The sequence below is a fragment of the Mustelus asterias genome, chromosome 6 (genome assembly GCF_964213995.1).
Source record: "Mustelus asterias chromosome 6, sMusAst1.hap1.1, whole genome shotgun sequence".
NCBI classification, from domain to species: domain Eukaryota; kingdom Metazoa; phylum Chordata; class Chondrichthyes; order Carcharhiniformes; family Triakidae; genus Mustelus; species Mustelus asterias.
The window spans coordinates 62,046,296-62,068,214 of NC_135806.1; the positions used below are offsets into that span (position 1 = coordinate 62,046,296).

General features: G+C 41.3%; 1 protein-coding gene across 5 annotated transcripts in view; it reads right to left on the minus strand.

The window, feature by feature from the left end:
• The window catches only part of ercc6l2 (excision repair cross-complementation group 6-like 2), a 91,698-nt gene that overhangs the window by 32,726 nt on the left and 37,053 nt on the right, over window positions 1–21,919 (minus strand). For all 5 annotated transcript variants that reach the window (XM_078214407.1, XM_078214404.1, XM_078214408.1 and 2 more), the window contains exons 11-13: window positions 7,718–7,789; window positions 1,209–1,354; window positions 980–1,075 (exon numbers count right to left, since the gene is read on the minus strand). In XM_078214407.1, the coding sequence (XP_078070533.1) occupies window positions 980–1,075; window positions 1,209–1,354; window positions 7,718–7,789 (314 nt within the window). The remainder of the gene's footprint in view (window positions 1–979; window positions 1,076–1,208; window positions 1,355–7,717; window positions 7,790–21,919) is intronic.

Below are 21,919 nucleotides of genomic sequence, written 5' to 3' on the forward strand. Positions count from 1 at the left end.
ACTGAATGAGAATACAAAAATCAGGGTGTTATTCGCATATGCTGCTACCCACCTGAATCGGGCAGAAAAAGGAAGCAGTCTGACCTCTGGGTGGTGAAAATTGGGCAACTTGGCGGCTGCCTGCTGCCACTCTGTCAAATAGTGCAGGGCGTTTCAGCAAGGTCTCGTGTTAGAAGGGGCCTCTTCTTCCGACAGACCAGATTTCATTGAGGCTGCTTAGTTGCTGGTTAATAGGGTCCTGATTTTTCATGTATTAATGAGGTTCCTGCCTGAAGCAGACGCCTTGGTCTCCTAAAGGACCCAATTAAGGTTGCAGTGGGCAGCAATTGAGTGGCAAGTTTTCTGAGGTAATTTGAACTAAGCAGCTGCACAATTCCGCAGGGCATGGTGGATTAAAACTGCTCCCTATGAAATTTGTTTCCGATCTGCTATCCCCCTGCCCTCGGAGGTGCAAAAGGGGATCCTAGGGAGACTGAGATCATGGGATTTTGGAATTTCTGAGCATTAGTTGAATTGCTAACACATTATTTATGTATATCAATAAAACACATTTCATGCACCAATGGCACTGTTTTTCTTTGTATAGCTCATGCTGTCTTTTAAATGTGAAAATTGGGTTTGTGTGAAAGTGTCAATATTTAAGGAGGGTGGGTGGCGACTGGTTTAGTGGATAGGTGGGTCCTCACACAGAATCAAATTTAAAAATCACTGGCCTAAAATAATCTCATTCGCGGACTTTTAAGATCATTACTTTTCATTATAATTTCACCAAGACCCCATGGTTGGTTGTTGCTACTAATGGAAATAAATCTGCTTGTCCTAACTGGAGGGGAGGCTAGGTGAGCAGTTGTCATTGTGACCATAGTTACGTGACCAATAGTAGCTGGCAGAAAGCAAGCTTTACGATGTCTGAGAGAAGAATGGCTCTCAGGAAAACATAGGAGATCCCAACAATGGAACAAATAATTTGATCATGTACCTATCAATAGCTTGCAGATCATTAGCTGGATTCCACGTTGGGTCAAACATCACAACAATATTAGCTCCAACAAAATTTAGTCCTAAGCCACCAGCCCTGTGATGAAACAAAAACAGATATATAGATAAACAAATTATTACAGTAGTGATCTTTTGTTTATACAGTAATTTACATTTTAAAGAAAAATTAACAAAAAAAATGCACAAACTACAAATTCTACACATCTTACATTGTGGACACCAAGCAAATGTTGATGTCTCGTGTACTGTTGAATTCCTTCACTATTTTGACCCTCTCTTCCGTCTTGGTTTTCCCATCAAGTCGTCGGTAATCCAATCCAGTTGCCATACAGTATCTCTCCAGCACATCCAGAAGCTGATGGAATACAGACATTTTACACAAATATGGAGCAAGCACAGTCAATTCTGCATTGTCCACTTCCTGTTTAGAGTGTAAAGCTTCTGTCCAATGCCTTACTTTAAACACAGAACAGAATTAGATTCTTGATTTCAAACATTTTGGATTGAAAGCGCAACAATGTGGTTCTTAGTTGAGATGGGGTAAAATTTTTCTATTTTCCCCCCATAATGAATTAAGTTGGTCTTTTCAAAGGGTTCTTTCATGTTGTAAAATGCAATTGCCATTAGACATCCATTCTCCTGCTTTTTGCTGCACTTTGGAAAGTAAGTGGCTTAACTCACTTGTTCAGAGTGGCAGATTTTTTTTGTGAATCTTGCTCTTGCTAAAAACTTGAGCTATTTCCTCCCTAGGTCCGTTAGAAAAGCAAACAAGGACAAGTGTCAGCAGGTGACTCATCTTGTGCTACTTCAGCAGAGTAAAATTTAGAGCAGATATTAGAGGAAACCATCTATACTCAAAGGGTAGATTAACCCTCATTCTGTAAAACTCTGCAAGTTGAAGCAAGTTTTCTTGCTTTCCAATGATATCAACTGTTTTGTTAAAAGTTGCCAAATAAGGAATGATATATTAGGAAGAGTGAAAAAAAGTGTGCAATAATCTAGTATGCAAGAGAGAAGCACAATATGAGAATTATTCAAAACATAATTGGGTACCACGATTGGTGAGTTATGTACTTAAGGGATAAGGTTTAATTGTTTGGATGACCCTTTTTCCATACATTTTGATGACCGTAACAATCTCTCCCTCATGTTCAGGTGTGGGTGGAGGTTTAAATAATAAATTAAATCACATTGATACGTCTGCTTTATGCTTGAAAACATTATTCAGTAGAAAAAAACATATGTAATAATGTCACTAGCTCCTGAAAATGTTGCATATGTAAATCACACAAACTAGAAAATAACTGATTCAGGCATGTTATAAAGTTTATCTTTCCTTCTTGATTGAAGCATTTGTAAAGCATCATCAGACATCCCTGGATTAAAAATAGGACATCACACACCAGGGAGGGTACAAACTGTTCCTGCTTATTTTGTTGCAAAACCATTTGATACCTGCAATGTGAATAGCCAAAATGGGTAGCTTTTGATGGAAGGAATCGAGTCACAGAGAATGCAGTGAATGTGAAAATAAAAATTGTAATCACAAAATTAAAAGAATAAGCACAAAACTTTCCGGAGCTGAAATCCTTATGATGAATGAAAGCTTTTAAGGCTTGCCACAACCAAGCAAATTATTTTGCAAAGCTTGCATTTTACTTAATCCACTTTGGGGTATAGACTGATTTGGAAAACGGTCAATGGGGAGTATGTTTCCTTTCAAAGCAGGATCACTTTGCAAGGGCCAGTTGTCAAGTTGTAACTGGAGATACAAAGGCTGAGAATTAATGACAGGGAAGGGGTTTGATAGTGTGGATGTGGAGAAACTGTTTCCACTTGTGGGTGAGTTCAGCACAAGGGGGCATAAATGCAAGTTGTAATCAAATATAAGAACTTAAGAGAAATTTATTTACAGAAAGAGTGGTGAGAATGTGGATACCTTTGATGCATTAAGAGGCAATTTGATGATACATACATGAGAGGGAAGGAAACAGAGGAATACAAGATCAGGCTGGAATAAGGTAATTAGAATGGGCGTGATGGAGGTGAAGTTTTGTGAAGGACAATCCCTAGATTAGACCAATTGGGCCAAATGGTTTGTTTCTAGGCTGTAGGTTCCGTGCATTAGATTCAAGTAAAACTCCATCATTAGATAGAATTTTAACCTGCAGACTGAATGCTTCTAAGCTACGAAATGTAATAAAAATATAGGTACCAGAAGTCTGTCTGTCAACATAATATCTGAAAATGCTGAAATAAATACTCATAAGTATAAAATATCATTTTAAAAACATCATTTTTGAAAAGAGTAACTGAGATTTCTTTAAAAAAATGATTCAAAGAGATGATTGGTTGGCCATATGCCTAAAATAACTCGATGTGAATAAAAGCAAACAGCCAGTGAATATGGATAATTTTCATTTCTTCCCCTCAATGGCTCTCCCTCATCAACACTGGCTCGTGCCAGTAATCCTCTAATTTTAAAATAGTCTGTTCCTCAAATATAACTACTCTAAACAAAATTATGCTCTCACATCACTGGAAAGAAAAGGCAATTTTGAATAACTGAATTTGGGAGCAACTTGCATTTACACTTTATGGATTTTCAGGCAAGAATTCATCGACAAGTACAAGTGAAGTGGAAACCGCATTATTTTGCTGAATAGAGTTTTATTGTAGAGATAATGCCTGTACTTTGCGCTGGAACACTTTTCCCCACCCCCACAGTAACACCAAAGAAGAGAACTAATTTCACACTAATATTTCCCAGAGTAAATCAATGATATTTGTTTCTTTCATCCAGTCATCAAATTATTTCATTGATCCTAATGGGACCGAATAAATTTCATATTCGACTCTAAATTATTCTGCTGCACAGTGCAACTCCAGGTTACATGAAATAGTGCTCTTAGGGACTGAAACAAGGGATAGGAAATTTGGGGAAATCAAATTCTAGCTGGCAATTCATTGCCTATATTTTCTAAGACTAAGTTGAGCAGCAGCCATTTTCTTAAATCACAAGGCCTGACAACACTTTCGACAGCCAAATTTGCCTTACGCATGTCATTAAGATAGTAATTATTTTCAAAAAGCTTTCTTTTAAGGTTACAGATCTTTGGTAACAATGTCACATCTGGCAAAATATACAGTGGATTCTATACAAAAAAGTAAGGCGGATGGTGGGGCAAAATGAATAACCCCTGGAAACGAGGACTGCGATTATTATGTGCAGTACCCTCTCACCCATTCAATACAATGCAGCTGCATGCCATCTTCATGTTTCTTGCTCATTATCATGATTGCTCTGTGTAAGCATTAACTATGCTATTCACTAGCTGTACACATTAGCATGATTCCCAATGTCACTATTTGCTCGTACTACTTAAGAGTTAACTTGCACATCATAAAAGGAATGAGCAGTGAGATTGCGTGAGCTGCTGACATCAGTTGGAATAGAGTTGTGTGCAACAAACTATAATGGCTGACTGTGAGAAAGAGCATGAGTACCAGGATTTTCCATCATCCCGATGGAAATCTTAGTGGAGGAGCTGGAAAGGAGGAGCGATGTATTGTATCTACAGGGGTGGGGTGGACAGGAAGCCTTTCAGAAACACAATGAGAAGGCATCAGGAAAAGACAGCATTGAAGTTAAATGTCAAGTATTAGCCCTATGTGTTAGGATCTATATGCCATGTTGCAATAAGTTCAATGATTTCACATGAGTGGTCAAGGATAGTGAGAGCATCTTCAAATAATCCTACCAACTGTACCACAAACCTCAGCCACTGCTAAATTCACCATACCCCCTTCACTCACCTACCAACAATCTGTATTAATCAGCACGCATAACAAACATTCAGATTTTACCCTCACATACCCTATTTATAAAGCCTAGGATCACCTTTCTAGCTGCTTTCTTAACTTGCCGTGATACCTTCAACAATCAATGCAAATATACCCACAGGTCTGTCTGTTCCTGCATTCCCTTTAGAATTTTATTTTATAATGGCTCTTCTCCTTCTTCCTACCAAAAAGTATCACTTCACACTTCTCAGCATTACATTTCATCAGCCTATTCCATAAGTCTGTCTATGTACTTTTGGAGTCTATTACTATCCACCTCAAAGTTCACAATACTTCCAAGTTTTATGCAATCTGCAAATTTTGAAGTTGTGCGATAACCAAGTCTAGGACATATCATATATATCAAAAGAAAGCAGTCCTAATACTGACCCATGGAGAACCCCACTGTATACCTTCCTCCAGTCTAATCATTCATCACTGTGCTTTGTTTCCTATCACTCAGCCAACTTCGCATCCAAAGTGGCATTGTCCCTTATATTCCATGCGCTACAATTTTGCTGACAAGCCTAGTATGTGGCAGTTTATCAAAAGTCTTTTGGAAGTCTATGCACACCACATTAACCATGTTATCCTCATCAAACCCTTCTGTTACCTCATCAAAAAACTCAATCAAGTTAGTTAAACATGATTTGCCGTTAACAGATTACAGTGGACATAAACGTTGTATTATCCGGCACTCTATCAACTGGGATTCTCTGCTAACCAGAATTTCTATGGGCGCAATTTTATGGCCCCCTCGCGGTGGAGCCGAGCCAGAAAATGCAGCAAGCTGTTCAGAAGTCCATCGACTTTGGCCAGACTGGAAAATCCAGCTGGCAGGAGAGGTGGTAAAATTCCACCTTATGTTCCTCTAATATGAATTGTCATTTTACCAAGTGGAAGCAATTAACTATCTGGAATACAAACCTGTAAAATATATAATTTATTTTTTAATATACTGTTGAAGATTAAAGTAAAAAGAATACTCTTCTTACTTCCTGAGTCTTTGATATTAGTTCATGCTGTATTCCATTGGTAAATGGAACATGCATATATGAGCATTTTTGATTAACCACCAACACCCATTCCCTGCGGAGAATAAAGATCTTACTGTAATTAATTTAATTAATCAACACTGGGACAAGCGTTTGTTAATTTTGTCCCAGATTATTTTTTCTAAAAGTTTTGCCACCAGTGAGGTTAAACTGACTGGTCTAAAGTTGTTGGGATCTTCCTTACACCTTTTTTTGAACTGGAGTGTAACATTTGCAACTCTCCAGTCCTCTGACATCACCCCTGGATCTAAGGAGGATTGGAAGATTATGGCCAGTGCATCTGCAATTTTCTCCTTTACTTTCCTCAGTATCCTTGGATGCATTCCAACCAGTCTTGATGACTTATCAACTTTTCGTACAGCTAGCTTTTCTAATACCTTTTCTTTGTCAATTTTTTAATCATCCAGTGTCTCAACTACCTCCTCTTTCATTATTGCAGCATCTTTCTCCTTGGTAAAGGCAGACATAATGTAAATATTTAGCACCTCAGCCATGCCCTCTGCCTCCATGTGTAGATTCCTTTTATGGTCCTCAATCAGCCCCACCTTTCCCCTTTTACTATTTATATGCATATGGAAGACCTTTGGATTCCCTTTTATGTTAGCTGCCAGTCTCTTCTCATACTCTTTCTTTGCCTCTTTTATTTCCTTTGCTTTGAGCTTTCTATGTTCAGCTTGGTTCTCACTTCCATTATCAACTGACATCTATCATATGCACCCCTTTTTGATTTTATCTTACTCTCTATTCCTTTCATCATTGAGAGGGCTTTGGCTTTCCTTGCCTATGTTTTGTGGGAATATATCCTCTGTAACCTGGCCAGGCAGTGGAGGAAGATTAAGAAGATAATGAAGATGCATAGTCAGTTGATTGGTGGCCAACAATTCAATTCTGGGTCAGCCTCCAAGTTCTGGGAAAAGCCCAATGTTAAGTTGATGCTGGACTCCTTCATGCTCCTTGACACTGAACACTTCTAAACACTTTTGGACCCCACCATGATGCAATGTCTGACAGTTGATGTCTCAGCTTCTATTGCAGGAAAAGAAGGTTGTACCAGACATGCTGTTGTGGAAGCATGTGTGCTTTAACCCCTTTATGAAAATGGCATCTGGTGGGCTTTGTACCAGAGGTATAGTGCATTTTGTGGATGCCATTTTGGTTTTCTGGTGAACTGAATCAGACCATTTTTCTGTAAGTGTACAGAAAAACCTTGAGACATACTGGTTGGAATTCGGGTGTCCCCTGGAGGGAAGCAGAATACTGTGGATGCTGGAAATCGGAAATGAAAACTGGTCATGCTAAAAAATACTCAGCAGGCGAAGTGACATCTGTGGAGTGAGAAATAGAGTTAACATTTCAGGACGATGACACTGCAACAGAATATTCTGATGTTGGTGAAAAGGTCACTGACCTGACACATGGGGCGGGATTTACCGTGCAACTGAGGTGGCCCACCATTGGCTGCCAGCAGGATTTTCTGATCTTACATTGTCAACGGGGTTTATCTTTGAATGAAACCCTCGCCGCTGGGAAACCCGCAGTGGGGGTGCACCGTCGGCGGGACCAGAAGATCCCGCCAGTGTGAATGGCTGAAAAGTTCTGGCCATTAACTCTATTTCTCACTCCACAGATGTCACTTCGCCTGCTGAGTATTTTTTAGCATGACCAGTTTTTATTTCCGATTTCCAGCATCCACAGTATTCTGCTTCCCTCGAGGGGACACCCGAATTCCAACCAGTATGTCTCAAGGTTTTTCTGTACACTTACAGAAAAATGGTCTGGTTCAGTTCACCAGAAAACCAAATTTGAGTGTATTTACCCACCTTAGTAGAGAGGGAGAAGAGCAGAATCTTTTCTTGGTTCCTTCTACAATGGTCCAGAAGCCGTTGAAGAACCTGAAAGCACAGATGGAAACATTGATATTTCAACCCTCTGGTTACTGGGTGTGCAGATCACAACGGCTAGCTTTTAAAATATTTTCCATGAATGCTGACTGGCCTTTGAAGCACATCCCTAATTACCCTCAAGGAGGTGATGCTGAGCCACCTTTTTGAACCACTGCAGCCAAAGTCCTATAGGTGCCCTCAAGAGGAGGGAGTTCCAGATTTTTGACCCAGCAACAAGGAAGAAATGACAATATAGTCTCACATCTGTGGTGGGTAAGTTGTTAAAAGGTATTTTGTGAGACAGGATCTACAGGCATTTAGAGACGCAAGAACTGATTAGGGACAGTCAGCATGGTTTTGTGCATGGAAAATCATGTCTCACACATTTGGTTGAGTTTTTTGAAGGGGTAACCAAGAAGGGCGATGAGGGCAGTGCAGTTGATGTTGTCTACATGGACTTTAGCAAGGCCTTTGACAAGGTACCACATGGTAAGTTGTTACATAAGGTTAAATCTCACAAGATCCAGGGTGAGGTAGCCAAATGGATACAAAATTGGCTTGATGACAGAAGACACAGGGTGGTTGTAGAGGGTTGTTTTTCAAACTGAAGACCTGTGACCAGCGGTGTGCCTCAGGGATTGGTGCAGGGGTCCATTTATATTATGGATTTGGATGAGAATTTAGTAGGCATGGTTAGTAAGTTTGCAGATGACACCAAGACTGGTGGCATATTGGACAGTGAAGAAGGTTATCGAGGTTTGCAGCGGAATCTTGATCAATTGGGCCAGTGGGCTGACGAATGGCAGATGTTAGATAAATGCGAGGTGATGCATTTCAGTAGATTAAACCAGGGCAGGACTTACTCAGTTTATGGTAGGGCGTTGGGAAGAGTTATAGAACAAAGAGATCTAGGAGTACAGATTCATAGCACCTTGAAAGTGAAGTCACAGGTGGACAGAGTGGTGAAGAAGGCATTCGGCATGCTTGATTTCATTGGTCAGAACATTAAATACAGGATTTGGGACGTCTTGCTGAAGTTGTACAAGACATTAGTAAGGCCACACTTGGAATACTATGCACAGTTATGGTCACCCTATTGTAGAAAGGATATTATTAAACTGGAAAGAGTGCAGAAAAGATTTACTAGGATGCTATCGGGACTTGATGTTTTGAGTTATAAGGAGAGGTTGGACAGACTGGGACTTTTTCCTCTGGAACGTAGGAGGCTTAGGGGTGATCTTATAGAGGTCTGTAAAATACTGAGGGGCATAGATCAGCATAGATAGGTCAATATCTTTTCCCAAAGGCAGGGGAGTCTAAAACTAGAGGGCATAGGTTTAAGATGAGAGAGGAAAGATACAAAAGGATCCAGAGGGGCAGTTTTTTCACACAGAGGGTGGTGAGCGGCTGGAACATGCTGCCAGAGGTAGTAGTTGAGGTGGGTACAATTTTGTCTTTTAAAAAACATTTTAACAGTTACATGGGTAAGGTGGGTATAGAGGGATATGGGCCAAATGCAGGCAATTGGCACTAGTTTAGGGGGTTAAAAAAAGGGCAGCATGGACAAGTTAGGCCAAAGGGCCTGTTCCTTGCTGTAAACCTCTATGACTCTATTGCTCAAAGTTAAGTAGTACTGGAGCATGGTAGTAACATTACTGGACTAGTAATCCAGAGACTGGATTCAAATCCCACTACTGCAGCTAGCCGAGTTTATATTCAATTAAATAAATCTGGAATAAAATTCAGTTTCAGTAACAGTGACTATGAAACCACTGGTTGTTAACACCCATCTAGTTCACTAATGTCCTTAAGGGTCTGTCCTTACCTGGTCTGGCCTACATGCGACTCCAGATCCACAGCAATGGATTGGAAGTTGACTCTTAACTGCCCCCTGAAATGGCCTAGCAAGCCACTCAGTAATATCAAACTGCTACAGAGTAGGTACTGTGCTGTTATTTCTAACATTTCTATACTAATTGAGGATAGTGGAAATTCAAATGGTGGAATTAAATTTTAAGAATGAATATCTTCGCTAAAGAAACTAAAAATACACCTGATGTGATTATGTAGGTTGGGGCTTTGCTACAATTGCCAGTCAATAGAGGAATCTCTGAAAGGATAGTCAGCTTGGTTAAGTCAATTCAGCGTACTTTGATGCAAGGATCCAGAAGACAATTCTTCTTTGAGAAATGCTGCTGAAATGTTCTTTGGAATCGCTTTGTGCTCAGAATTGTTTTACTAAAGAACCAATGATACAATTGCTCCAAAAGGTTGTAATGCTGTGAAATTCTCTGATTTAGTTGCAGGCATTATTTAATTCTGGTTTTAACATTTCTCATTTCATTTCTAATTCTGGCTTCCTATTCATCCTCAATTTTAATAGTTCCACAATTGGTGGCCATGATTTCAGATGTCCAAGTTCTAGAATACCCTTCTTACACCTCTCCACCTTGCTTTCTTTCTTTAAGGTACCTCTTAAAATTGACCTCGATGTCCAGGTTTTTGGTCATTTGACAATCTCTCCTGATGTGGCTCAGTGTTATACTTTGTTGTATAATGCTCCTGCGAAGTGCCTTGGGACATTTCATTAACTTTAATGTTCTGTATAAGTTGTTGATGTTATGATACTTTTTCTTTTTCTTGTTATTTCTATTGTTCAAGCAAATCGACTGGATTCTTATAAAAAGTAATCCATTGTTAAGTCTTTCAATCATATTGACAGTTTACTTATTTGTTCAGATTTAGTTGGGGTGATCTTGGTCTTTATAACTGGTTGTCAGTGGAACGCTGTGTTTGGATTGCAGCTTGGACCATGTTCTATTAGCAATAGGATTATTTAGTGTTTCTGGTTGTGGTATTGGTCTAATTTGGCATCTGTTTTGTCGCACAGTCATGCCAGTTGGCATTCGTACTTGATAGGATTTCTGCTGGGTTCCATGTGCCATTGGTTGGGCGTTTAGGTTGGGTAATTTATTACCTGAATGCCAGTTGTGAGCATCATTCATTTTCCCCTGTTTCTCGATCAATGCATCACGCACTCCTGGGAGTATCGACCAGTGATGGCTTGTCTGCCGAATAGTAATTCCACAGTAAGGTGAAGTTTACAAGTTCAGAATTGAGATGGGATTCATTTCAGACAGTGCCACATAGCCTGTCAGCTGAGGAGGATCTGCCTTGAAGAGTTAGACAGTCTTCTTACAATGCAAGCACAGGTTTCTAAGAGTGCTCCCAATGGCCTGTGGTCCTCATCATTGTCTTGACACCATGGATGGTGACCAAATTCAGGTCCCTGCATGCAGGTAGGCCTGTAATCACTGGACCCATGGTATCTATGTACAAAATATCTGGGGTAACCAGAGTGAGTTTTTGTAGTGATGCTCAAGTGTAATGGATCCCAGGAATGGAATCTTTGAACCATTGTGCACCGTGAGTTTGGCAGTGGTTGGTCGAGCCATCACCTCCGCTTCTGTGGACATATGCATTTCATTGTGCAAAGTGGATGGATGTTCTCACCTGCACTAGTTTCTAGTTTTGCATTTAGTTTATGCTGTTTCAACATCAGTGCGTACATAATCTGGATGGCATCAAAGGCTCCTGTTGCTACCACTGGGCCAATACATTATTTGATGTCCACTATATTAAATGTGTGTTCACTTGGTTTATTGTTGCTCTGGTCCTCCTCATCATCTGACCGTACAGCTTTGCTGGTTATTTCACAGATCTGGTTTTGACAGTGCTTGCTAGGGACACTTGGTCAGTTGGAATGAGGTACTTGCCTGGACTCTGGCTTCCCTTGACAGTGAACCATGTGTTTCAGCCATTGCTTTCTGCATTAGTGTTTCCAATAATCTCTTGTGCCACGTGCCTTTGTACATTGTTGAACGCTAGGCAATTTCTGGGTGTACGTGTGAAGTCACCTACTAGCCTTGCCTGTGCTGACTATCGTGCCAATGATGGACAAATTATGCATAGCCGACCCACAGACTCTGTCTACCCAGTAGTATGGCTTTGTATTTGCATCCGCTTTGTCATGGTGCTTTCACGCTGCAGCCTTTGGGTTAATCCATGAAGTATTTTTGGAACACTTTTATTCACAAGCTCAATTATTCTGTTGGCTAGTTCTGCTGTTGTAAAGTCACTCCTGTGTCTGCATCTGCTTCTAAATTGATCAATGGTCTCCGTTGCTTGTATTCTAAAAGACATAAATTCCAGACGGTGTATTCTGAAGTTGAGCTTCACATGTAATTGATCTCCTGAGTGTTGACCACATTCTGTCTGGATTTTTAGGTCATCATCTGACAGGCCAGAAGTGTTCAGTCTGTGGAGGCCGTCCTTGCCTATAAAATAGATAATCTTCATGGCTTTTTTACCCTGTACAGAATTATCTAGGTCCAGAAAACATAACTCTACATGCTGTCCGAACAGAGTAAACTTAGAGAGGAGGCCTCTGCCTTCCAGCCAAACGTTAAACCATAAGATATAGGAGCAGAATTAGGCCATTCAGCCCATCATGTCTGCTCTGCTATTCAATCCTGGCTGATAAGTTTCTCAATCCATTGGGAGTGTTGTGGTCATCCTCTGGCTTTTTTGCAGGATTATTAGGAGCATCTGGAACAGGAACAAATGTTCACGGTTTTCACAGCTATTCAGGACTTTTCCTGTGGCTCTGCAACTTGCAGTACCTTTACCGGTCACCAAACTTAACTGGCCACAGTTTACTGCTTGACTGCAATGGTAGGGGTGTTAAGCTGTTGCTGTCTTCGAAATGGCTTTTGAAAAGCTACACCATGAAGCAGCGAAAATTAACTGCAGGCTCCTAAGAGAAAACTAAAGAGAGAAAAGCTACTTTTTACAGCCTTCTTCAAGATGTTAGGAGCCGTTGAGAGATATTACTGGATGGACATTTCTGGCTTGGCCCAATTTGAATTTTAATGGCCCTTCTGTCCCCATCCCTGCCCTCCTGAGGAGATGGTCTGCAGAAGCAATGGATATTCCTGTATGTGGAGTTCTGCTGGCCCCTGACCCTGGAGTCAGCTATTTAATGTCTAATCCTGCACAAACTTCACAGCAGGTAGACTTAAAGACTAGTCAAGTTCTCCCAATTTAGAATGATCTTAGTGGAAACCGATGTCTGCTGGCTGGAGTGAGGTGCCATGTTCCAGAACAAAGGTACAATTTGCAAGATTCCTACAGTGGAGCAGAATCACTTACTTCAACGCAGTGAGTACCTGTTTCACTTCCACATCAGCCATTGCTGTATGTGAAAGGATTGAAACATTTATACTTCTCTGTAGAATCTTCAACAATCATGCGGCCACCATCTTATGTCCTTCTGATTGTTACAAACATACCAATCATATGATAAGGATTGATAATACAATAATGGGGTTCTTTATTTGAAGATAACACTATATACAGATAACGATAACTGGGAGGCTATGTAGACATGTCCAACCGGTAGGACTGCTGCTATACTCTGTCCACTGAGTCATTGGACCATACAGAACATCCTGTCCCATAGTGGGTAGTGATGGACAGCAATTTAGGATATACACCCTTAAAGATACATGTACATCACATCACAATATTCACCACTCTTTTGGTGAAAAAATCCTCCCCTTTGATCCTTCCACCAACCACTTGAAATCTTCCCTCTCTGGTTATTGACCGATAGAACCATAGAAAATTACAGCTCAGAAACAGGCCTTTTGGCCCTTCTTGTCTGTGCCGAACCATTTTTTGCCTAGTCCCACTGACCTGCACTTGGACCATATCCCTCCACACCCCTCTCATCCATGAACCCGTCCAAGTTTTTCTTAAATGTTAAAAGTGACCCCACATTTACCACTTTATCCGGCAGCTCATTCCACACTCCCACCACTCTCTGCGTGAAGAAGCCCCCCCTAATATTCCCTTTAAACTTTTCTCCTTTCACCCTTAACCCATACCCTCTGGTTTTTTTCTCCCCTAGCCTCAGCGGAAAAAGCCTGCTTGCATTCACTCTATCTATACCCATCAAAATCTTATACACCTCTATCAAATCTCCCCTCAATCTTCTACGCTCCAGGGAATAAAGTCCCAACCTATTCAATCTCTCTCTGTAACTCAGCTTCTCAAGTCCCGGCAACATCCTTGTGAACATTCTCTGCACTCTTTCAACCTTATTTACATCCTTCCTGTAACTAGGTGACCAAAACTGTACACAATACTCCAAATTTGGCCTCACCAATGCCTTATATAATCTTACCATAACACTCCAACTTTTATACTCGATATTCCGATTTATAAAGGCCAAAGATCTGCTAACAGAAATAGGTCCTCCTTATTCATTCTATCTAGGCCTCTCATAACTTTATACATCTCAATTAAATCTTCCCTCTGTTCCAAAGTAACAAACCTAGCCTATCCAATCTTTCCTCATTACTGAAATTTTCTATTCCTGGCAACATCCTTGTAACTTTTTTCTGTGCCATCTCTAGCGTGATCTCATCTTTCCCGTAATGCGGTGTCCAGGACTGTGTGCAATAGCCAACCTGCTGTCTAACTAGTATTTTCTACAGTTCTAATAACCTCCCTGCTCATATACTCTAGGCTAATAAAGACTAATAAGGGAAAGTATTCCATACGTCTTCTCAATCATCTGATCTATCTGTTCTGCTCTCATTAGAAATCCATAGATACAAGCTCCAATGTCCTTTCATTGTTCGACACCTTTCAGAATCCTAACATTTATGGTTTATTCCCTATCCTGTTTCTCCTCAAATGTATTATAAATAGTCATAACAGAAGAGAAGGAGGCTATGAGTCCATGCTGGTTCTCTGTAAGCAATCCAACCCACGGTGACACAGTGGTTAGCACTGCTGCCTCACTGCGCCAGGGACCTGGGTTTAATTCCGACCTTGGGTGACTGAGTGGAATTTGCATGTTCTCCAATAGCGGGATTTTACGACCTCGCTTGGGCGAGATCATAAAATTCCGCCCAAGGTCAATGGAGATTTCCATAAAATTCCGGCCCCCATGTCTGCATGGGTTTGCTCCCACAGTTCAAAGATGTGCAGGTTAGGTGAATTGACCATGCTAAATTGTCACTTAGTGTCTCAATATGTGTAGGTTAGGGAGATTAGCAGGGCAAATACGTGGGCCTATGGGGATAGGGCCTGGGTTGGATGAATCTGTCAGAAAGTTGGTGCGAGACTTAATGGGCCGAATGGCCTCTTTCTGCACTATAGGTATTCTATGATTCGATTACCTGCTCTATCTGCCCTGGAGATGTAGCCACTTTGAGGGATGTTAACCTTCTTGATATTTCACCTCTCATGTTTATTCCATTCAATATTTCTCACGGTTGCACAATGTCAGCTTTGTCCCCCACTTAGGGGAAAACCGATGGAAAGTATTCATTAATAATCATCCCCACACCTTCAACTTCTAAATTGCATTTCTGGTCTCTAATTGGCCCCATTTTTTCCTCAGTTAACCTCTTTGCTCTTTGTGTATTTTTTAGTACATTTTTGGGTTTTCCTTGATTTTACTTACCAATATTTTTTCTTGCCTTTTATTTTCCTACCCATTTTTTCTCGTGATTTCTATTTTCCTCTAATCATTCTTCACTATTGAGCTTCTGCTTTCTGACATAAGCTTCCAATTTTGCCACATGCTACTCTGTATGTTCTTATGATATCTGGGTACTCTTAGGCACCCGGGGGTGAAGGTGTGGGGTGGTCTGGATTTTGGAATTCAGCCCTTTCTTTTGTGGGAACATATTAGTTCTGATCCATTTATCTCCTCCTTGAATGCCTCTCAAGTAGCTGTTTCCAGTCTAGTTTTGCAAAATTACCTCTTAGCTTAGTAAAATGGGTCTTTCTCCAATTTAAAACTTTTATTCTTGACTAATATCTGGATGAGGAAAGGTTGGGCAGGCGATATTTGTAACTGCTGAATTTAGAAGGGTAAGAGGGGACTTGATTGAAACATAGACGATCCTGAGGTGTTTTCTCTTATGGGAGTATCTAGTACCAGGGGCCACTGTTCAAAAATAAGGGGTCGCCCAGTTAAGAGAGAGATGGGGAAAATTGTTTTCTGTCAGAGGGTGGAGAGTCTTTGGAGCTTTCTTCCTCAGAAGACAGTGTAAGTAGAGTCTTTAAATATTCTTAAGATGAGGTAGATTGATTATTAATAAACATGGGATGAAAGGTTAATGGGGATAGTCAAGAATATGGAGTTGAGGTTACAATCAGATCTCACTGAATGGTCAAATGGCCAACTCCTGCTCCTAATTCATATTTTCATATATAGGTTCGAGATGGTAGTGGTCAGACGTTTGGAAGGGTTATCAAAGGAGGCGTGGTGAATTGCAGTCCATCTTGCAGATGGTACACACTGTTCATCAGTGGTGGCGAGAAGGTGAATGTTTAAGGTAGTGAATGGAATGGGAATTAAGCCGGTTGCTTTGTCCTGGATGGTGTCAAGCTTCTTGAGTGTTGTTCCAGCTACACTCATCCAGGCAAGCAGGGAATATTCCTGTTTGGCACCTTGTAGATGATCGATAGAGTTTGGGGAGTCAGGCGGCGATTTACTCGTTGCAGAATTCCCAGACTCTGACCTGCTACTGTAGCCACAATATTTTTTATGTCTAGTACAGTTCAGTTTCTGATCAGTGGTAATCCCCCACCCATCCCACCCCCAAGCATGTTAATAGTGGGAGATTCAGCAATAGTAATGTCATTGAATGTCAAGGGAGATTAGATTCTCTTTTGTTGGAGGTAGTCTTGCCTGGCACTTGTGTGGTATGAATGTAACTTGCCACTTATCAGCCCAAGCCTGAATGTTGTTCAGATCCTGCTGCATATGAACACAGATTGCTTCAGTGGAGTTGCAAATGGTGCTAAACATGTGCAATTGTCAGTGAACATCTGAACTTATTATGGAAGGTCATTGATGAAGTAGCTGAAGATGGTAGGCCCTAGACACTATCCTGAGGAACACCTGCAGTGATGTCCTGGGACTAAGATGATTGACTTCCAACCACCATAACCATCTTCCCTTGTGCTCAGTATGACTCCAACCAATGGAGCTTTCCGCCTTGCTCCTATTGACACCAGTTTTGCAAGGGCTTCTTTATGTTACAGTCGGTGCAGGGTTGATGCGCTGAATGGCCTCCTTCTGCACTTGTAGGAATTCTATTCTGATCAAATACAGCCTTGATATCAAGGGCAGTCACTCTCAGCTCACCCCAGGAATTCAGCTCTTTTGTCCATATTTGGACCAAGGCTGTAATGAGATCTGGAGCTGAGTGACCCTGGCAGAATCCAAAGTGAGTGCCAATGAGCAGGCTATTGCCACGTAAGTGCTGCTTGATACACATTTTCCATCACTTTGCTGATGATCAAGAGTACACTGATGGGGAGGTAATTGACTGGGTTTCCTTTGACTTGCTTTTGAGGACATAATTGAGCTATTTTCCACAATGCCAGGTAGATGCTGGTGTTGCAACTGTACTAGCTTGGAGCATGGCTAGTTCTGCAGCACCAATCTTCAATATTATTGCTGGAATGTGGGCATTCAGGCATTTCTTAATATCACATTGAGTGATTCAAATTGGCTGAACACTAGCATCTGTGATGCTGAGGATCTCAGGAGGAGGCCGCATGGTTCATCCACTTTGTCTCAAGATGGTTGCGAAATCTTCAGCCTTATCTTTTGCACTGATGTGCTGTGCTCCTTCGTCATTCATGACACGGTTATTTTTGGAGCCTTCTCCTGATAGTCATTTAATTGTCTACCACTATTCATGACTGCGTGTGGCAGGAATGCAGAGCTTAAATCTGGTTTACTGGTTGTGGGATCGCTTAGCTCTGTCTATTGCATGCTGCTTACAGTTTGGCATGGAATCAGTCCTGTGTTATAGTTTCACCAAGTTGACACATTTTTTTAGGTATGCCTGGTGCTGTTCCTGACAACCTTCCCGCACTCTTCACTGAACCATGGTTTATCCCCGGGCTTGATGGTAGGGTGGGGGATATGCTGGGCCATGAAGTTATGGTTGAAAAAGGTTCTGCTGCTGTTAATGGCCTCTGACCTCATGGATGCCCAGTTTTGACTTGCGAGATCAGTTCACAATCTATCCCATTTACAATAATGATAGTGCCACACAACATGATGGAGGGCATCCTCAATGTGAAGATGGGACATGCCTTCACATTGTCTTGCGGTCACTCCTACCAGTACTATCATAGATAGATGTATTTCCTACGATAGCCAGATTGGTGAGGAAGAATATGCAAACTCCATACAGACAGTGACCCATCCGGGTCCCTGGTGCTGTGAGGCAGCAGTACTAACCACTGTGGCATCGTGCTGCCCCACTTTTATGTACATTCACTGTTGTGATATACATTAAATGATAAAAAAAATTAAATGTTGCCAGTATGGAAAAGCAGCACATGCAGAATAATTTCTCTCTTTACAGCTATTAACAGCACTCAAAGGTTGATAGATGCTGAGTCACAGAACCAAGCTGAATCAGATATCCTGATCCTCACTATACTTAGGACCCAGCTTTTGAGAAGAATGATGGCATGTGGTACTGTTGTAAATTGCGGACCTCACCTTACTCAAGATTGCTTTAAAGGCATCAGCAGTGCATTTACTGTCACTTTTGATACCATTGCAAGAGATTTTAATGCCAATTCTGGGAAGTAATGGTTCAGTCAACTTCCACCTGCCCCTTCCCTCAGCATGATGTAGTTCAAAGTTTATTTTCCCCAATTTAATAATTGGGTAGTTCACTGTTCTCATTAAAAGCTAAACACATATACAGTGTGTGCATTTTAACTCCAAATACCTACAAATCACTTTAATATTTGCTAAAAATATACAATAATTGTCAAATAGTTGAGAATTCTGTCTATTCAAAGATTTCAGCATTGAAACCATGCATTCATTCATTTGCTTTCAATCATATAGGAAAATTGTTCCTGGAAAAGACTGCAGGGAGCCACCATCTTGGTTTAATTGAACTTTATTCACTATCCATTTAACAAGTGCACAGAAGCTCATTTCTGGAAAGTTTGGATATGCGAAAAACACACACGTTACTGTGAGCCCACACTGCACGTTTCCTTGCGGATTTAGGGAACACATCAGGAGTTCAATAAAGTCATTCAGTGAAAAATAAAAATCAATAAATGCCTGTTAGAATGGGTGTGCACAGAGCTTGTCTATCTGAATATTTCTAAAGCAAGGACTTTACTCAATATCTTCTTGGAACTCTCTTTTCTAAATAATCAGTCAGATGCCCAGGGGGTACTCCTGTGTTGCTTTGTTTACAGTAGGCCATGCCTTCCCACAATGTGTACAGATGTGGACCTGCCGATAATCTGACTTGCAAGATGTTCCATGGTTTTGGGAAGCAAATAACTGGTGCCTTGTGTACAATGGCTGAACTGTTATTTTCAAGGGAAGCATGTCCACATCTGGCAGTGACAGACTGAATGGACTACACAGAAGATGAAATGCACCAAGGGGAAATGAGGAATTTTCTGCACCATGGCCACTGCTTTCATTCATTCAGTAATAAAATATTACAACTACTGATGTGTACTTCAATATTTACAGAGCTTTTCAAATGAGCTAGGCTGGAATCGCCTATAAACATCAACTTAGCTGCAGAGTTCAAATTTACTGCTTGAAAATGTAGTGACAAGCTGTATGCATTTAGACAAGCAGAACGAGCAATAAAAATACATGTAGTCACCAACTTAACATGTAAATAAATTCCAGTCTACTATAATAGAAAGATACAGATTACACAAATGATTTAAAGCACTTTAAAATATTTATTTAGCGATATATCTTCAGTGATGTCATCCACAGGTGTTACTTTGGAGACTGGGACAGACAAAATGTTGGAAAAGCTACTTTCTCAATTGAACTTTAACTCAGAGGTTCCACCAGTGGCTCAGTTAGTAAATGCAACAATTGATGTGATTCTGAGCGAGACACATCAAGCAAATTCTAAGTCCGATCTTTAGTCCATGTTAGTTTGACCCCTTCAGTTCGAGGAGTCCAGTGTACGCCACAATCCTGGGCGAGACTGAGAGGATGGACAGGGCTTGAGGAGGAGGGAATGGTCATGGGAGGAATCAGCCAGAGTTCCAGGTCTTCTGACCTATTCATTGATCCTGCTGGGAAGCGCCGGCATAGGAGCATTAAGGAAAGACTCTCTTTGAGCTGAGCTTTGACTCTGCCCTTCCTCAGACATCCCTTCTCTAGGCCACAAAACCTATCACTCACTGTCTGATTTTGAACATGAAGACGTGACCACTTGAGAAGCAAAAGGATTGTGGGTCCCTTGAAACAGTGCCCCAACTCCTGTTACCACTTTCAAGAGAGTGGGGAGAAAATTAGAGCGAGTTGGCCTCAAATCAAAACTCTGGCATGATTTTAGTTTTAAAAAAAACAAAGTCTTCAAATAAGCTTCTTGCTGTGCACTGCCCTGTCCTTGTCTCCCACAATATCCAATTGTGCTAAATATTTAGAATTCTAAGTCAAGAATTAATGTTGTGAAAATACATTTTGAAAATGCACTTGTGTAATCCATTCTTATCCGGAAATTGATATGCATTTGCCTGTTCCTGGTGCTAAAAATATGTGCAACGAAGACAAATTTAGTGTGGGAAGGCCCAATCCATATGTGCATTTAGACCACTGCTAAATTCTTTGCAATGCTTTGTCGTGTAGGATGTCTTACACAGGAACTAATATAGATATTCGGCCCTTAAGATATAGAAACAAGGGGTTTAAGGGCTGGTTTGGGGCCAGTCTCGGAAACTGCAATGAGCAAAGCAGAGGCAAAGCTTGCTCTGCTCTGGACTGTCTAAGCTGCTGCTGTGACCCAAGCCATAACTGCCAAAGAATATTGCCCCTGAGCCAGGAAAAGGAGGAGCATACCCTACTCAAGAGTCCACAAGGTTAACTCCCCTCCCCACCCTCACTGTCTCTTACCACACACCCCACCCCCAATATTTACCTTCAGACCACTATCTGCGGCCACAGCATGTTTTCACATTACTGTGGAACTAGTTGGAGGAGGAGTGCTCCTTTGAGCCCTGCAAAGATATTACATGCTACTCATGGTCAGTGTTCGTCCCCATCAACAATTTAGAGCCAACTAAATAATTTCCCACATCTTACACACAGTTAAATCCTGAGGGTCAGACCTAATCCTATGATTTGTGGAGTCAGGCTCTTTAAGCTGCAAAGTCAGGATGGTACAAGAATGGAGTACCTGGGGTAAAGCAATAATGTGTCCATAACTGAAAAGGAAGAGAAAATCTTTCATCAGTTCTTCCTCCATTTCTCTTTCTATTTCCTACTTCCTCCTCAGCCAATAGGCTGCATCTGTCCCGTCCTTCCTTCCTTTCTGAAGTTCGAGGAGGAAAGGTCGTGTAGACTGAGATTGGGGAGGTGGTGCAGTGCGAATGGTAATGGACACTGGAGCACTGGGGAAACCTCTGGAAGACCAAAGTGTTGGGGCAGGGAAATGCAAGTGGAACCAGTCCACTCATGTTGGGCTGATTGATAGAACACTGAAGAAGCCCTGCTTGAGCTGGAAACAACACTGGAAGGTCTGGGTGTGTAACTGCAACAAAGAGGGTTGAAATGAAAGGATTGAGTGGGAGATAGAGGACAGTCATTCCACCTTGTCACTTGCCAAAATCAGTGATGTGGTTATTATTGCCAGGTCGTATTTTCACTTGCGTCCTTATCTCATCTGTTCCTTTGACACTTTCCTCTTTAAAGATCCATGCTTACTGTCCTCCCAAGATCCCAAACAGCTTACAGCTGAGATTTCATCTCTTCGTTATGCTTCCTCAAGTGATTTCAGTCTGTACTACTACTCCAATTTGACTCCATAGCTATTGTGATTTCAAAATGCCTTGGCACCTTGAGCCCCGACTAAATTACTCATCACATCATTGCTGTCCATTACTTTCTGATATTGCAAATGGGGCCCTTTCTTTTAAGATCAGCCATCCCATTTTTAAGACTAACACCACCATTCACCAGGTGACCCAAGGTGTCATACTTAGAGTCTGTCTATTCCTCATCTACATTCCACCACCCCCTTGCGACAC